This window comes from Chlamydotis macqueenii, chromosome 3, assembly GCF_036417535.1.
Source record: "Chlamydotis macqueenii isolate bChlMac1 chromosome 3, bChlMac1.mat, whole genome shotgun sequence".
In the NCBI taxonomy this organism is placed as follows: Eukaryota; Metazoa; Chordata; class Aves; order Otidiformes; family Otididae; genus Chlamydotis; species Chlamydotis macqueenii.
In genome coordinates, this window is record NC_141558.1 from 104,753,021 (window position 1) to 104,771,611 (window position 18,591).

Consider the following 18,591-nt stretch of genomic DNA (forward strand, 5'->3'; position numbering starts at 1 on the left):
CCAAACTGGCCAAAGAGAGTATTCCATGCCATCAACGTCACACTCAGTACATAAGCGGGGGTTGCTCACAGTGGGGAGCATCTCTGGATCCCTTGCTCTCTCTCCCTCTCGCTCCTTTGCTTGCTGCTTGGTTTCACTTCTGTGATCGCTGCTTGGGATGGGTTGTATCGGTCATTGGGACATTGGGTGGTGAGAAATCATGCATTGTTCATTTTGTATACTTTAGTATCCCTATATTTTGTTATTATTGTAATTTCCCTTTGCTATTCTAGTACACTGTCTGCATCTCAACCCATGAGTTTTCGTCTTTTCCCAATTTCTCTCCCCTATCCTGCTGGGGAGGGAGAGGGGGAGGGTAAGCGAGCAACTGTGCGGTGACCTGGGCTAAGCTGCAACAGACCCTCACCCCGAAGGACCGTGCAAAGAGCATCCCAGCTCTTGCCGACGCTAAGAAGCAGCAGTTTGTTTGAATTATGTTCCCAGAAGCTCCTTTGATGTCCTGTTTCACCACGCACATCTCAAGCCAAGCAGGACGGGACAGACGCTGCCACATCAAAAGCGGGACGGTGGGGGGGGACGTGGCCCTGCCCCACTCACGGCGGCTCCCTCCTCAGCCGCCCGTACCCCCCCTCGGTTTTTGCTGCTTGTCCGTCTAGCGCCTTACCGCACTCCCAAACCGCTTCACCCCGCTCCTGGCCAGGGGCCGGGGGTCGGAAAGCCCCCGCTTCCCGGCGGGGAGGCGAGGGCAAGGCAGGGCAAGGGCGTCCACGGGGGTGGCGGCAAAGAAACGGGGATCCGCGGCCCACCCGCGCTTCCCGGCACCCAAGGGACGTGGTGCGACCCCAGCGCCGCCCCGAGGGGACGGGGACGGCAGCGGAGGCGAAGGAGGAGGAAGAAAGTACAAAAGCAAAGGTGCATGGCGTGGCCAGCCCCCTATCTGCCCCACGACAGCGGTGATTGACAGCTCGCCAGGGGCGGGGCGCCGCTATGCAAATCACCCGCCCCTCCCGCAGCCAATGGGCGGACGAGCCGAGCGGCGGGGGCGGGACGCTCGGCGGGGACTCGCGCTTGCCTCGACGGCGCGGACGCTGCGGCGGCAGCGGCCCCGCGGGGAGCGGCGCGAGTGGAGCCGAGCCGAGCCGAGCCGGGACGGGACGGGACGGGACGTGTTGCCGGGGGTAAGTACCTGCCGGGATGGGGCGGGAGGTACGAGACGGCGCTTCCTCGAGGGACCGGCCGGGCAGGGCTGCTTCACCCCGGGTAGGTCGCCGTCGAGTCCCGGGACGGAAACCCCGCCGTGTCCCCGAGCCCCCCTCAGCATCAGCCGGGGTCCGCGGTTCCCGGCCCGGCGCGGAGCTGCTGCGGGACGTAGGGGAGCCTGCCCCTTCCCCAGCCGTCGAGGGGAGGCCCGGTGCCCGGTGCCGGAGGAGCGGCGGGGCTTTCGGAGCACTTGGCACCTCGGTTTTGCGTAAGAGTAAACGAAATTGCCCCGTTTGAGTCGAGAGGGGAAGTCCGGACGCAAGGAGGGAGGGCATGGGATGGGGACCGGGCTTTTGGGACCGGAGGTGCCCCGGCTGCCTTCGGGGTCCCTCAAAAGGGGTGAAAGGAGTGGCTGGGTTTTTCGCAGGATGAGGGCGAACCCGAGGCACTTTCAAACGTGCATCTCCTCGTCCAGCCCCAATGCTGCGTTTCCAGCTGCCTTGTTCGTCAGGCGTAACGAGTGTGAACATTGTGCTCAGAGCACTCATCAGTGGTGACCAACGTGCTGGTATGTGGTTATGAACAGCCCCTGAGCAGGTTTTGTAAAAACTCAGGTTTATATGCAAACTAGAACAGCTTTTGCTGCTTTCTTGGGCATCATCATGGCCAGATCTGCAAGAAGGTGCAAAAGTTAGCGTTCTTTGGTTGCTTCCTATAAATGGATATTCGTTTCCTTTCCTGCCCAGAAGAATTCGTACCCGTGTACGTGTGAGATAACTGCGTGTAAGCGTGTGGTGCCGGGAGAGGAAATGACAAGAAGAGTAACACTGGCCTAAAACGGACATTCACGCTTCTTGTTCCCGTTCTTTAGATGGTATTTCAAGAACCGTTTTTTTTAAGCTGTCAGGGATCAAAATAGCAATATGTGCCTTTTTAAGATGAGAATGCAGTTTGAAGGATGCTGCTTTCCTACCCGTGGCATTGCTTGCTATTTAAATAGGTTTATATGGAAGTGGTGAGACTACCAGATGAGCATAACCTTTTTTTAAATTCCAAAGAGACCAAAGGTCTAACAGACGAACAGACTAAAGGTCATCCTTAAGAAAGGATGGTTTAGATGCCCAACACCTCTGATGATCTTTTTCTCACCTTATTATTGTTCCCTGACTGCCTTGTATGACCACTGAAACTCTGAAACTGAAATTGCACGGTCAGTCATGTGGCAGATGTGTCTGGTGTTTCAGCCGAGACTAAAACTGCAAGTTAACCTCTGTTCTCATAAGAGATCTTCGTGAAGAAACTAAGCATGGTACATAAGATCTCTTGAGGCATTAGAAGCGGGATAATGTGCTAACAGTATCTTCTGGGCACTGCAGATAAACACGATGCTGTGGAACACAGCTGCATATTATATCACAGCCTTGGAGATTTTGGGTGCTGCGGGGTTAGGCTCCATGTCTGACACCTTCCATTATATTATAACTGGAACCAAGATCTGCTCCAGGAGTAGGAATGGTAGTTGCTGCTGGTGCAGAAATAATAGAGAGGGAAGAGAATCTTCTGGGTGAGAAGTCACCCGGATTGCTCCCCAGCATGGGCAGCAGGTCCGTGCGAGCACATACACTGTGGTGGACACGCAGTAAGACTGGGAGTGAGGGCCCTGACCAAATCCTGGAAATGCAGGGCCATGGGGAGAGTGTAAGACGTTACCTAATCCCTTCGGTGCGTTGTAGCAGCGCATCTAAACCTCACCCAAGAGAGGTTTCTGTCGGCACTCTCTGCCCTCCAAGGAAGAGGGTCCCACAGTGCTCCCTCAGAGACGTGGTCCAATTTCCAGCTAGTCACAGTGAGTTCAACATAGATCTCATGTGTGAAACACATGGATTACTTTGTCTGTTTCCAGTGTCAACAGAGGGAACAAACGGATCATTTCTCTTTTTATAAACTCCTGTTATACATGGGACTGCTGTGTCTCTTTCCCTGCTCTTCTGCATGAAATGAATGCAATTCCCTCAACTCCTGTTCCTCCAGGGCTGTATTTTCTAAACATTTTGTAGACAATGCCCAGTATGCTCCCATTTTCCTAGAGTGATAACTGGTGCCGGACGTACTATTCCAACTGAGGCCTTACCTATGCCAAGCAGAGTAAAACCAGTCCTTCCCGTGCCATCTCTCGTGTAAGACATGGGGGTTTTATACAATGGCATTATATTGTGAATGTGGTTTTTAGCTTGCAATCTGCTATAACCCCACCAATCCTTTCCTACTGCCAAACTAGGTGTTCCCTACTTTCTATCTATGTGAAGAATTTCTTCTGAATGTAGCATAGCAGGCTTGTCTCTACTGAATTTCCTTTTATTTTTGTTAGTACTTCTCTTATTTCCCCAGATCATCTTAAATTCTCATCATTTCTTCTCCCCTCTGCCACCAAACACTTGCTTCCACTCCCTTCGGGTTCAGTGTCACCTGGAGACCGTGCAGGCTCCTGTCTGGTTCCGCTCTCCAAGTTGCTAATGGAAAATACGGAGAACCTCCGAGTGTCACAGAAACCCATCGTAGAGCTGGCATATTCAAAACCAGTTCTGATGATAAGAAGACAACTTCTGTGTTAAGTATGAAGGTGCTAGACCAGATACACTTTCCATTATCTGGCCCATCAATCAATTTTCTTTGACTCTTTGGTCATTTCTGTAGTGCAGTGATGACAAAGCACAGTGCAGAAATTACTGAGGCGATGTTAATTTGATCCAATAAACTCATCTTAGCACCAAATGCGGAGTTACCACTTTAACGTAGTTTTGCAGAGAAGCCATTTTCTGGTTACACTTGCATTTTGGGCTTCCCCCCAAGACATGGTCCCAGCGTGAGGTGTGTCTGGTGAGGAACATCATTCCCAGGAAGCTGCTCCTGCCTAGGGCTGGCTCCTGGGAACCCCCTCTTGGAGAGCGGGGGGTCTCCGTCCGAGAGGCACAGTGCAGTTCGGTTTCTACATCTGTTTTGCTGGCTTTTGCTCACTGTGTCCAGCGTCTCGGTATCTCATCTAGCCTGTTGCACAGTGATAGGCACTTCTCATCTAGCCCATAGCTGTGTAGTTTATCACAGATGGAATGATGTCACGTATCTTGGCTTCAGGTTTATCAGGCGTGCAGCTTCTGCTTTATCTGCTATGACAGTTAACCTCTTAATTGCCAAGATTATTCTTCACAAACTCACGTTGACTGAATGCTCCAGCTTTTCCTACTATACCTTTCCTCTATCCCATATTTGTGTAAGTAAGCAACAAATCACTTATTCTTGAAAGCAAGAATAAAGCCTGCTTGAGCTTTGGATATCCCCAGTCAGGAAGAGATTCTCTAAGCACCACTGGCCAGTGTATCCCTAATTACATCCGAGGCTGAGGCTGTGGGGGTTATTTCCTGACTGAAACTATTTTGGTCCAGTTACAGTTGTGTAGATTTTGCAGTCAGATCCAGAACTGAGCCTCATGTGTACCGGCCCACATGAACAAATTCCAATAAAAACCACCCCGTATTTAATCTAAAAGGGATTTTTTAAAGTAAAGAGTACTTGATCTCAGATTCTAACACTGTATTACAAGCTTTAAATATATGTGTCTTTCAAAAAGTAATGCTGTTGTGCTAATTTAAAAATGTCTGTAGTTCATCTTGCTTCTGACTGATGATCACATGCGACCTCGTATTTCTACTCGGATGCCAACAGAATGTCTTCATCACCTATAAACAGCACTGTGTGGTAGCCATGGTCATTATATACCTGCGGTACGTACGTAGCTATTCTGCTGAGCCAATGTGTTCCAGGGAAGCCATGGTGATTAATTAGATAATGAATATATATACTCACAGCATTATAGCAACAGCACTGCATGCGAGCGTGTCGTCTGATTTCCTTGCGCCGTGACTCATAACGATGCCGAGCTGTAGTAATTGCCAAGAAATGCAGGGATGGCTGTCTCACTCTTTATGTTAGTGGTATGGTTTTGTCTTAACCATTGGCCAAGCCTGTGGAGGACCAGTTCACACTCCCCTTTTCTCCGTCCAGGTGAGTTTTACCTGAAAAGCTGAGTTTTGCCTGTGGCAGGAAGGACGGGCACGCTGTGGTAGTCAGCCTACAGCGCGCTGCGTGGACCGAAAAGCACTGAATGGAGAGTGATGGTGGGATCGTTTTTCTCCCCCTTGGGTAAAATACAATCCCATGCATGTTCATTTACTCTTGGTAATGGCGCTCTGTTTTTAGCAGACTACATGTTAAAACTGATTGGAGTCAACTTACAGGTCTCAAGGATTCCAAGGACTTAGCAAGTTTTCAAAACCTGCGGTTGCTAACTGTATATTCCTTTTCTAGCATCCTTAAGAAAGAGAAGCAGCTAAATTTGGGGTGTGCATTACACTTCCCTGTCCTCAACTTCCATTTATGTACAGAAGCATGATGACTGCTGGAGAAATTTCTCAATTTTGGGAGGGTGTTCAACCAATGTACGTGAAGACTAACACTTTTCAATGGGCCATGTAGTGGAGATGGAGAAACTTTTTTTTAACAGCCTGGGTAAAGGACCCCCAGTCAAACGAAAATAAATATAGTTAAGATTGCTCATTAGTGTGACTTGTGAGAAAAATGTCAAGAAGAGATATTAAGAATACATTTTATTGTCTATCTGGGATTGAAAATTTGTCAGTGGTGATCCACAGCTTTCCAGTGAAAATTTAGACAACTCAGTAAATAGTAGCAGTCAACCTATATACAACAGGCAGTCCTCTCCAATGCGAGAATAATGTTTACTTAGCATGTGCTACTGTGTAGAAACAAGTTAAAACTTCAGATTTTTTAGTCACTGTCATCATAAATATGTGAAAATGCAGTGAGTATTATGTGTGCACGCCAGCAGCTTCTCCTGGTTTTGATACTGATGTCTGGAAGACCTGATCACCAGGAAACACCATGATGGTTAACCTATTGAATACCTCTGGGAAGTGTGAGATTCGCCCTAGATCTTTGAATTTACAGTGTGCTGTTGTACAAAAATTGAGAGTTACTTTATGCTGAAGGGATTGAATACTGGTAAAGAAACTGGGATAAGTCAAAGAAGAGCCTCCAAAGCTATCAGTATTCAAGCAATTATTGTCTCATTACTTCGAGTTAGAGGCAACAAGCTATTTGAATGTTAATTTTGTTCCCCCTAGGCCTTTCCTAGCCTTTATGATAGGAAAGGAACCAGCAGAGATTTGCAGATTCTGACAACTGCAGAAATAGCCTTCAGAGAATGGAGCCATTCCTAGATCGCTCCATGTATCGGCTTGTAGTAAATAACTCGTGCTGGTACAAACATAGAAGTTGACACTTCATGCAAGCTTTTGGGGGAAAAAAAACAACCTGCCCTGAGATATCTGCGATGGCAGACGGCTTTCAGGGTGACTGAAAGCATGAAGGAGGTACTTTGCTGGACCCAGGCTTTGACTACGCTATGAAGTGGAGGGTGTCTGACAGTCCTCAGATGCATTTGTGGCTTCTTGCTGGATTTCTGCAGCTTTGTAGCTGCTCTTCTGTGTTAACTGATGTACTGTCCATCCTGAATACCTTTTGTCTGTTTTAAACATTGCTCAATACAAGAAACTTCAGAAAAAATAAGTTCCTTCCGGTGAGGCTACAAAAAGATTTTGAAATGCTGATCACTGTCATAGTTGTTAATATTGGAGCAGAATGATCTTAAATCAGCTCTGGAAGGCAAACTGTCCTAATCATTAGATTATGATTTTTGGTGTTTCCTCGAGCTCTTAGAGATGAGAAGCAAGAAAAAAGAGGAGTGATTTGAGAAACTGAAGCCTGCTCTTCCACCAGTGACGGACGTGACTGGGGAAACAGGGAGTTTAGTTTGAACAGATTACTAGCACTCTGCTATGAGTCAGTTAGAAGCTCTTCTGGAAAGAGGAAAACCTATTGTAAACAAGAGTCTGTTTTCCAAGTTAATATTGCCAAATCTATTATTGGAAAAGATTCCAGGCAAAATGATTAAATTTGCTTTAAGACGGTTGTTTCCCAAACAGAAAGATACTAGAAAATGATGATTAAATCTGAGGCTCCAGCTCTTAAATGAAAGGCCTCAGGTGCATTCAACACATCTTTTTCCTACACATAACTCAGATGTTTGTGTGACAGCAGCGCGCTATTCGCCTTGTAATTGAGTGTGTTTGACTCAGCCGCTCCAAGTGGATTTCCATCAACGCCGCATCCTCCAGTAAGCGGTATGGGCAGTTACTGGAATGTGCTGACACACACTTGGCTGTGAAGTAATCCTGCCTAGGAGGAGGTTATTTCCTAATTGTTTACCACTTGTTTCTCGGGTCACATCCATCATGTGTCATGCAACCAAGAGCACATGTCATTCGGAGACAGGATGAGCCATGTGGCTTTGTAGTGGAGCGCAAAAGGAGTTCCCGTAGTGGAGCAGAAAAGGACTTTTACCTTCTTAGGGAGAGAAGAACTGCTGGTAGAAATAATTTTTAACTGGTTTGTTTTGAAATATGTGTTGTTCCTCAAACAGGCCACTTGAGCTGAAGTAAAAGCTTCATCTTGTAAGGTCCTACTCAAGGCTGAAAAGATTACTGGGTAGACTTTTGGGGATCCAGAAGCTGGTATTAACTACCAGCTGCCTTTTATGAATGCTGTAAAAAGAAAAAATGTACACTGGCTTCCTTCTCAGCTGCTGGTGATGAAATTATAGAATCATAGAATAGTTTGGGTTGGAAGGGACCTTTAAAGGCCATCCAGTCCAACCTCCCTGCAAGGAGCAGGGACCTCTCCAACCAGATCAGGTTGCTCAGAGCCTCATCCAACCTGGCCTTGAATATTTCCAGGATGGGGCATCCACCACCTCTCTGGGCAACCTGTTCCAGTGTTCCACCACCTTCAGTGTAAATTTTTTTTTCCTTATGTCCAGTCTGAATCTGTTTCCTTTTATTTTAAAACCATTACCCCTTGTTCTGTCACAACAGGCCCTACTGAAGAGTCTCTCCCCATCTTTCCCGTAGGCCCCCTTTAGGTACTGGTCTCCCTGGAGCCTGCTCTTCTCCAGGCTGAACAGCCTCAGCTCTCTCAGCCTGTGCTCATAAGAGAGGTGCTCCAGCCCTCTGATCATCTTTGTGTCCCTCCTCTGGACCCTTTCCAACAGGTCCATGGCCTTCTTATGTTGGGGGCTCCAGAGCTGGACACAGTACTCCAGGTGAGGTCTCACCACAGCAGAGTAGAGGGGGAGAATCACTTCCCTTGATCTGCTGGCCATGCTTCTTTTGATGCAGCCCATGATGCGGTTGGCTTTCTGGCCTGCAAGTACACATTGTCAGCACATGTTGAGCTTCTCGTTCACTAGCACACTCAAGCCCTTCTCCTCAGGGCTGCTCTTGAGCCATTCTTCGCCCAGCCTGTATTTGTGCTTTGGATTGCCCCGAGCCACGTACAGGACCTTGCATTTGGCCTGGTTGAACTTCATGAGGTTTGCATGGGCCAACCTCTCCGGCCTGCTAAGGTCCCTCTGGATGGCATCCCTTCCCTCCAGCGTGTCGACCACACCACACAGCTTGGTGTCATTGGCAAACCTGACATTGAAAAAATACAGATGCTGTGCTGAAATGGCTGCTTTATTTCACCATTTGTCCCCAAACTCAGTGATGTGGATATACAAATGCTAAAGCTGAAACCAGTATATGTGTGCAACTTATTTGTTTCTATAGAAATAACTTTTCATCCTTTCTTAAGTTATTTCTACTGAGTACCAGGCTGCAGGGTGTTAGTGCAGCAGTGGCAATGTATGCTTGTGGCACTGTGCACAGCACGCTCTTACAGCTGAATTCTGTTACCGCAAAGGGCTCGTTACCGCAAATGTTACAGTAGTTCAGGACTCCTGTTTGTATGTATATGGGGCTAATGGAAAGGGATTTTATGGGCATGCACGGTTTTTTATTTTTGGAGTGGATTTCCTTCTGAAATCCCATGCTGTGCAGAGTGGTGTGGGGCTGCAGCCTTACTGCAAGAGGACACCTTGCGCCTTTCTCATGCATCACGGGAGAGCTCGTCATAGTGGTGATTAATACCAAGAACTGGCATGCTAACCTGAAGAGATGAATACTGAACGTGTCCTCAGCTGACTGTACTTGGTAAATACCTGGCTTCAAAGCCGTAACCTCTGCAGTCATTACTTGGCCTGTATTTCCTCTGTGTGTGTTTCAGGGTAGACACCATGATGGACTGCAGAAGGAACTTGATTTTTAGAAGGAAAGACTGATCTAGCCCCCAGAAATACAAACATGGAAGTACGTGTTCCAGTTTGAATATATTCAGTATTTTAAAAGAAAATCAAGCTGACAGCTAATCTCTTAAAACACACACTCTTAGAATTAAGGTATTTGTACTCTTTGGACTGTTACTCCATGGTACAGAGTAGTTGGTGTCCTGACATTCCAATGTTTTAGAGATATCTTAAATAAACCAGTGCAAGTAGTTGAACAGATTTTATTTGAACTCATGTTCAAATTAGCAAACTTTTGACCAAAGGCTGAATAATAGTACAATTTAGACTGGACTTTTGGAGATCATCCAATCCAGCCCCCCTGAAACCACACACAGATAATTCAGGTTGCTGAGAACCATGCCCAGTTGAGTTTTGAATATCTCCAAGCATGTGGATTCCAAAACTTCTCTGTGCACCTTTTCCAGGGTTTCTGATTTTTTTTTCTTTTTTTTTTCCCCCCCCTCCTCTGCTATCTGGCTGGCATTTTCCTTGTTTGCACTTGGATCCATTGCCTCTTGTGCTGTCGCTGTACCTCTCCATGAAGGGTTCGCCCTTGCTTTAGGCAGTTGGAGACAGCTACAAGATCTCCCTTCAGCTTTCTCTGTTCCCGGCTGAACATTCCCAGCTCGCTCAGCCTCTCCTCATACCAGGTGCTCCAGCACCTCTGACCATCTTGATGGCCTCCCCTGGACTCACCCCAGAGCGTCCATGTCTCTTGCACTCAGGAGCCTCAGCACCGACACAGCACTCCAGATGTGGACGCTGAGGGATCGCTTCCCTTGACCACTTTTGCTACTCCAGTCTAGGATGCCCTTGGCCTCCTTTGCCACCAGGGCGCATTGCTGACTCACATTCAACCTGATGTCCATCACCACCCCAAGGTCCTTTTCTGCAGAGCACCTTTCTCACCAGGGAGTCCAACTTCTGCTGCTGCACTGGGCCCTATATTAAGGGAGAGATTGATGCTTTTTTAAAAGAATGAGTGCTGAGGCTATGCCTAACAACCAGTAATGTACAACGTATTAATATATTGTTGTTTTAATTACAAACAATGTTATCAACATGTAAGTAGATGCAAACTTTCCTGAGTAACAATAGCATCTGAAAAGGAGGTCAAGTTTTCTAAATACTGATTCGTGAAGCTGAAAATTTTTCAAATGGCTGCTCTCCCCGCCCCCCGGCTCTCTCATGCTTCTTTATTCATTTGTTTCAGCTCTTTAGCGACAGTTCTGTCCCTGACACTATCAAAGGAATGCTTGGAAGTTATTATCCTCTCTTGAGAAGATCTGATTCCCCTTTGTTTGAAATGGGAATTTCAAATGAGGAAAGACCTCTGTGGTGGCATTGCGTTTGAGCCTTATGAAAAATTCCTAAAACTTTGCTAAATTCTGAGTCTCTCAAAGCAGCAGTTTGCAAATGCCCCAAATAAATTTACTGCGTTCCTTGAGCAAAAGGTGCTCAGGAAAGCTGAAATCTAAACATTTTCTTGGACCGTACAGATCTCTTTGGCGAAATACTGCAAATGCTAACCTACAGAGTAATTCAGCATGCTCTGGCGTAAAGCTGAATAGGTGTCCTCTGCAATTTGTGGTGTTTGTGGCCTAAAATGATGCTGAAATGCAGGCAGAAAGCCATTTGCTTCCTGTTCTCCATTCTGCCTGGGCACTGTATGCAGATAAGGTAGAACATCTTAAAAATGTGAAGAGCAAGTGGGAAGCTGGCCTGGAGATGCCCTTTAGAAACAGAGAGAAAAAGACAGGACTCAGGGAGAAGGAGAGATGATGTCAAAAAGTTCCTGATTTGTCAGGACTCTGAAGTTAGGCTTGAAGAGATGGCACCCATTTGTTAGGACAAAAGTGTGATCGCTTTAGCTGTGGGGCCGTTACCCTGCCAGGTACAGGTCCTCAATGCAGCGTTAAAAGATCCCAATATTGACCACCCTGAATGTAAATTTTGGTATGTATTTTCAAATAATGTAGGCTTTTAGAGCTAAGCACTCGGAAACCGGGAAACCAGGACTGAAGATTGTCAGTGCAACTATAATTCGGTCCCTCTGTTCATTTTAGAATCGGATTCTACTGGATCTGCTGGATCACGGAGATCGTGGGTGATGCTGTACCTATCATTGGCAATGAGCTTCTCACAAGTGTCCTCGATCCATGTGTTCATTCACTGATGTCCAGCTTGTTACTTCACGATCTTCCTCAGCAAAGTGCCCGAGGCTTGCAGCAGTGACCGAAGTCAGAAGGAGCTGTGACTCCTCAATGTACCAGGTACAAAGAACCGTGCTTCAGGTGTCTCAGGTGGGCATTGTAACTCATCCAGAGTGGAAGTGTTGTCCTTAATCACTCTGGGCTGAAACCTGTGTCTGTGGATGGGGCTGTTAAATCTCCCCCAAAAAACCGTTACGAGTTTATGGAGCTTTCCAGGGATTTCACAGGAGAAATCCCAGAGAAAATGAACAGTAGTAACATAGTAAATGAGACACCTGTCCATGAACCGAATTATAGATATTAAATTTTACACTGCACAACTTTTTTTCAGCACATACAGACTGTAGGCAGAGACTTGGTGGGAATGATAGGCCATAGGCTGGTGTTTAATTGCATGGTCTTCCTGTGTGTGTAGGCAACCTCGTGATGCAATCTGAGGCCACCCTTGAAAGCTCCTCACTCTTCTTTTAATGCTTGACTTTTTAACCTTTCATATTGTATTAAAAAAAAAGCGATATTTTTACAGAGATGCTGCAGAATTAGTATACACATGAACTTATTACAGCATTAGTATTTTCATATTGTGAGTGACTGTATATTTGCTTCTCCATTTCTTCCTATTTTTATTTTACCTAACACCTTAAAATAGTTGTGGGTGAGAAAGACAAATTGGAGGTTACATTTTTGAGGGGAGGGGGAAGGAAGAGTAGACCTATTCCTACAAAATTATGAATTTATTACGCAGGAGCTCTTAGTGTGGTTTTCTATTTGCGCTTTGTCAAGCACAAAAAAGTAAATGTAATTATTGTTGAGCCAGTTGTCAGTCTGCTCTCACTGGAAGGCTGATGAGATTTACTTTTTCTCACATTCAAGGAATGGTAAGCACAAAGGCAATGTAGTCCTGCACACACATGATTTAGTTTACATGAATGGCCCCTTGCTGCTATGCATAATCATTTTAAAGTAATAAAAAACATCGCTGTTTCCAAATGTAGATGCTGTACACAAAAAGAATAAACTGCTGAACACAACACAGAGCAGTTCAAGGATCAGACTTTAAGTGGGAGGATCATCAACTCTAGGGAAGCCAGTAAGAGCCAGGAATGCAGTCAGACAAGCAGTGGGACTGGTTTTCACAGCCACATCTACATTTCAGGTGAAAAGCATCTCAGAAAGTTAGTGATTAGAAGAGACCTAAGTAATCCTCAGATTGCTAGATACCTTTGTTTGTTCCCTTTCCACCATGCTGTCTAGAAAATGGTCCACTATTTCCAGACAGGAAGGGTAGATCTTCTCACTGTCTCAGTGCCTCTAGGTAAAGTTGGCCATACAGTTTTAAAGCCAAGTAAACCTGACTTTTAAGCTGCACCACACATTTTTCTTTCCTTTTAGATGGGGATTTTTCATCTTGATGTTGTGGCATGAGGTGAAAGTCTTGATTCTATTGAGGGAGGAGGTGGAAAACCTTTCATTTCCTAAAGCTTTCTCTATATGATTGATTTGAATCTATGTGGCTTATGTTTTAAATTCAAACAATTACCTTGCATGTGTGGATTCCTGAATGAAAGCTCTTCTCTCAGGATATTAATGGACTTTCTTGGTTTACACTGCTTGTAGAAGAATTGAATTAAGTTGAAATTCACCTTTTTACATCAATGTAAATGTGGTCCTAATCAGGACACTTCTCAAGACCAATTTTTACCCCCAATGAACTATACGAGGCTAAGAGGCTGTGTCTGTGATCGGATGGTCTTTCCCATCTTCTCCCTAGCATTCTTTTAACACATCTAACAATCCCATGAAACTGATTATAAGCTTGCAGTTTTATTTCACATTAGATCTAGGCCTGTTATGCTGGGTATGTACACATTCGACTTTTCTTAACCTGGGAGTAACTGATGATCCTATGAAGGGATGTGTCGTTCACGGTGGATAGCATGTTTGTAAATGCTGTGAAGATACCTTAATTCCTGGAAAAACAAAATGAATCCTCCAGACACAGAGATCTGGAGATGTCCTGCTTGGTGTTGCTTCTTAACATGTTCCTCTTTCTTATTAATTTAAATGAGGTCATGGGACGTACAGCTTTTGTGATGGGAAATTTTCGGCTTCCTGCTTGCTGTAACACTTGGTGCAAGGTTCTTGCTGAAGCTTTCAGATTTCACTTTCTGCAAAGACTTTAGGTCTAGAGTTTCAAGTAAACAACATACTTAAAGGAGACTTATGTTTTGTTACCACATAACGGTCTGTACAGATTACTCATTCTGAGGCTTTTTAATGAAATCTGTAGTTAAGTACGTCTGAGGCAAACACATAGAAAAAAGATCCTGATCTGTAACAACGGTGTTACTTTATTTCTTCAGTAGGATGTTTCCATCATACAAAAAAGAAGATTTGGGTGGATGGTTTTACTTACAAAATGCTGCTATCGCTGTGTTGTTTTGCTTGATGCCTGGTACGCTATGATCAATGATAGCATCTGGAGACCCTAAACTTGCTTTTTCTTTTTTTTCTTTTTTAATTCTATCTTGATACTTTCCACACCATTTCTCAAAACTTTTATTTCCCAACTGTATTACTAAATGCTATTTCTGTTTCTGAGAGGCTTCCTACTCTTCTCCCCTGAAAAGCAAGCTTAGAATGACACAGAAACTGTGACATTTAAGGCAGTTGATGTAATAAAGGTCAAGATCTAGAGGATATTTCTCTAGTGAGCAGCAGTGGGAGGCATTCAGTTATTAACACGTCTACACATACAGATACCTGAAGGCTTCCTGTCATTTGTTCAAGAGTTTGTTTTTTTCTCCAAGTGAAAGACTGGTATTTTGGAGGGGTTGGAGCTTTTGGATTTGTCTTCATGATTTATTGTCTTCTCTCCTGCACTTTTTAGTTTCTAAGCTTTGTAGTTCCTAGAAGGGTGTTTTAGCACCAGAATTTTGGATCTGAGATCCATCACTGTATAATACTGTGAACAAATTTAACATCTGGTATTTTGGGTTATCTTTGGTGTAGTTATGTTATCTGTGGTGTAGTTCTAATGGTGATGTAGTTATTCGTTATGAACTTTCAATCCTTGTAAACTGATATTTTATTTACTTTAAACTTCTTTCTTCCTGTTCCTCTGTTTTGCAGGAAGGATGAAAGACCGGCTAAACGAGCTGCGTGAATTTGCCAGGGTACACAACCAACAGTTTTCTGATAATGAGGAAGAAGAAAATTCACCCCACGGTGTTCTCCTTTATGAGACTGATTATGCCTTGGAAATTCTTCATAAAGACATACAGAGCATCCGGACAGAAAATGAGCACCTAAAAGAGGATGTCAAGCGTCTCAGAAAGCAAAACAGTCGCTTCCTTACTTCCATGCGCCGTATTAGTAGCATCAAACGAGATACTAATTGTATTGCCAGAGACATCAAGGCCCGTGGAGAAAGCATCCACAGGAAACTCCAGATAATGAGAGATTTCAGCGAAGATGCAATAACAAAATACGGGGCTATGTCTGTCATTGCCAGGGTCGCAAAGAACCACTACGTAGACCTCATGCACGCCTTTCAGGAAGCTATGTTTGAATACAACGCCACAGAGATGAACCAACGGGAGAACTGCAAGATTCGAATTCAGCGGCAGCTAGAGATCATGGGCAAAGATGTTTCTGGCAACCAGATTGAGGAGATGATTGAGCAAGGCAGGTGGGACGTCTTCTCTGAGAATCTTTTGTCAGATGTTAAGGGGGCTCGCTCAGCCTTGAATGAGATAGAGACACGTCATAAGGAGCTGGTGAAGTTAGAAGGTCGCATTAAGGAAGTTCATGAGCTCTTTCTGCAGGTGGCCCTGCTAGTGGAGGAACAGGCGGACACCTTTGATGTCATTGAGATAAATATGCAAAATGTTGAGGACTATGTAGGAGAAGCTAAAGAGCAAGTGAAAAAAGCTTTGGAATACAGAAGAAAACACCCCCTCATAACAATCCTCTGCTGCTGCTTATCCTGTTGCAGAAGGTGACTATCCCACTGAAGCTATCATGGACCAACTCCAATGTCTTCAAAATGAGACATTCTTTCCAATGACTTTTCTGTAATGACAACTCCTAGAAATGGGAGGGCTATTTTGCAGGTGGTTTTGTTCGTTGCCCTTTTCTTAAATGTGCTGAAGGCTGTTCTATTTGAGACCTCCTAGAAATATTGAGAAACCTATTTTAAATCTATTTTTAATTGAAATGTACTTTGTTACTGTAACTAGAGGTGCAAGAAGATCTCTGCAGTGACACTTCTTTTGGATAGGCAAGAAAGAGGAACAAATGATGAGCTGATAACTCAGCCTAGGGAAGATGAGAAATTTCAAGAAGTAATTTTATTCTTATTTGTCAAAGTGAGTCTGCAGGCAGTGCAGCCTTACTGCCTGGGGTGAGACAGTTCACCACAGAATCAGGAGGTTTCAATTTGAACTAGTTTGGAGCCTGCTTGATGCAAATAGTTGAACAGATTTTTTGCTCTGTTCATTTGACAAAGTACTGAGCCTGTTAGCAGGAGCAGGACACAGAACTGGTTTCTACTTCAACTTGATTTCCACCTGTTATAAATCATAACAGAAGTAACTGCACCTTAAATGATAATGTGCACGATTTGCTCTGGTTTTATGCAAGTGATGGCTTTTCTCCATTTTGAGTACCCGCAACTTTGTCAAGGTGGCTAGAACCGCTTCAACACTGAGGCACCTCACTGATTTTTTAACTTGAGCCACTGTCTGTACTCTGAATTTCAAAACTGCCACGCCTTTATGCTTCTCATACATTTTTCTGCCAATTAACACTTCAGCCAGCAGAAGAGATGCATGCAGTGGCTTTCTGTAGAAGCACCCATAAGAAGACAAAAGTTGGTGGGTAGAGGAAACATTTTAGGGTCTCCTGTGCTGGCACATGCACACAAGCAGTTTCAGTGGAAGGATTATCCTGTCAATAGACTTCTACTTTTTATAAGTATTGACTTAATATGGTTTTTTTTTAATATGTATTTAAATAACATGAAGGATTAAATTTATTAACGTGCAATTTTACCAGTGTACAAAAACTACAGGTTTTCTCCCATTATTAGGAAATCTCCACCTGGGAAAGAAAATAGACATATTTCTTCAGTACATCTGGAGAAGAAAGGAAACAACATTTTAATGTCATTTCAGTGCTCTTCTCAAGCTTAAAAGTAATCTCTCCTTTTGTGTAAGGGAGACTGCCTGCAGTAGGTTTGGAATATGAGGAGGGAGTAGAAAATTTGCAGCCCTGGAAACCACTGAGCATTGTCAGTGAAGCATGTATTCATAAGGTCTGGGGAGAGATTATAGCTCCTGCTTCTGGAGGTTTTCCAGCTGTAATATTTCTAGGTGGCTTCCCGATACACTGTGATCTATTGGTGTCCTTTGAATTAATGCAGGACATTTTTTCAGAAGTTACTTTTTTTTTTTTTAAACACTGATCCTATTTGTACCTATTTTAATAAATGTATTTAAACATTTCAAATATTTTGCATTTGGGAGTTTTCCTCGAGAGAGATGCGCATAGCCATCTTCCTGGACCAATCACAATAAAATGTTTCCCTTCTGATCTTTTGCACACTAATTTTGTATGTGAAAAAACAGCCATACATTTCATACTATTTATATTGATACAACAAACCTGCAAAATAAATCCAACTTCCAAGCTTTCCTAGTGGGAAATGCTCCTTAGCCAGACAGGCTTTTCTCACACAAACAGAAGCTAAATGGTTAACTCTCCCCAGAAACTAGAAGTCTTTTACACTGAAGCACCTGTCTGTGATAACATGGAAGAGTGAAGAACACTGATCTTCTAAACTGTAAGGTATTTTTATATTCAGTGACGTCCTGATGATATCAGTATTATGTTTGCCTGAGGACCCCTCCAACAACCCAGTGTTTAAACTTGAAGTAGGAGAAAGGAGAGTGCTGAGCTGGCACCATGACTGCTGCTTTGGTGCCACTCTCAAGAAGACAAAGTCGCTTACTCCGTAGGTGCTGCCATTCAAGGCAATGGAACCGTGCATTTGTGGAGAAATTCCCTAAACCTTTGAGGGACAGCATGTTAGCATAAGTCAATGAAGAATAAAACAACATGCTTCATTTCATCTGTGTATTCTTAGCACTCACCAATGCTTTTCATAAAAACGTGTACATGGTTTTTGTTTGTTGGTTTCTTGTTTGTTTGCACATATGTATGTCTACAAACGGAATAAAAGATTGAATAGGAAAAACTGAAAGTGCAGTGTTGTACATTGAATCAGCAGCTCTGAACATTTTCTTGCATTGGCAAAGTAGTTTAAAAGCTGCTAGACTAAACTCTGAGTTGGTGAAAGGAGATTAAACAATGCCTAAAAAAAAAGTCCTCCCAATGTTTCTTGCCACAGTAAATCAAATGTGTTGCATGTTGAGATGGACTTACTGTAATTTTTCCTATAAAAAACATGAACAATGAGTTTCATACATTCTAAGATGATTCTCTACTGCAAGAAAAAACACAAATTTATTCTGGCAGTTCTGAGAGATCCTGATGATTTCATTAGTAGATATGCAAAGCTTGTATTAAAATCTTTAGTCTGATTTGAGGCACAGGGAAAGAGAGTGAAGAAAAGGTAATTTCAGACCTTCTCTCCTTACTGTGGCTGTGGCTGCAAGGAAGAAACTGAGAATTATTGAAATACCAGCTTGGGACCCTTTAAAACTATTTTTAAGTAACATTGTGAATTAGAGGCACTTGGAAAATTATTTCCAGTAAGTGAAGAAATCACCCTCTTCCTTGCAAACATGTGTTCATTGCTTAATACTGTGGGGTTTTTTCTATCCTTCAGTTGTGTAAGAACTCCAATTTTGCCAG

The 18,591-nt window shown here is 44.1% G+C and overlaps 1 protein-coding gene across 2 annotated transcripts; it reads left to right on the top strand.

The window, feature by feature from the left end:
* Positions 1-1,126: 1,126 nt before the first annotated feature.
* On the top strand, positions 1,127-17,977 carry STX11 (syntaxin 11). 2 transcript variants are annotated; one of them, XM_086745812.1, is made up of 3 exons: positions 1,140-1,178; positions 11,566-11,772; positions 14,845-17,977. In XM_086745812.1, the coding sequence occupies exon 3, from the start codon at positions 14,850-14,852 to the stop codon at positions 15,714-15,716; it is 867 nt and encodes a 288-aa protein (XP_086601938.1). In that variant the 5' UTR covers positions 1,140-1,178; positions 11,566-11,772; positions 14,845-14,849; the 3' UTR covers positions 15,717-17,977. The 2 variants fall into 2 exon arrangements, with proteins under 2 accessions (XP_086601939.1, XP_086601938.1); XM_086745813.1 differs by lacking the exon at positions 11,566-11,772 and having other exon boundaries at positions 1,127-1,178.
* The last annotated feature ends 614 nt before the right edge of the window (positions 17,978-18,591 follow it).

Coding starts and splice junctions, on each gene's coding strand:
- STX11 (XM_086745813.1), top strand. CDS start 14,850: ATGAAAGACCGGCTAAACGAGCTGCGTGAATTTGCCAGGGTACACAAC.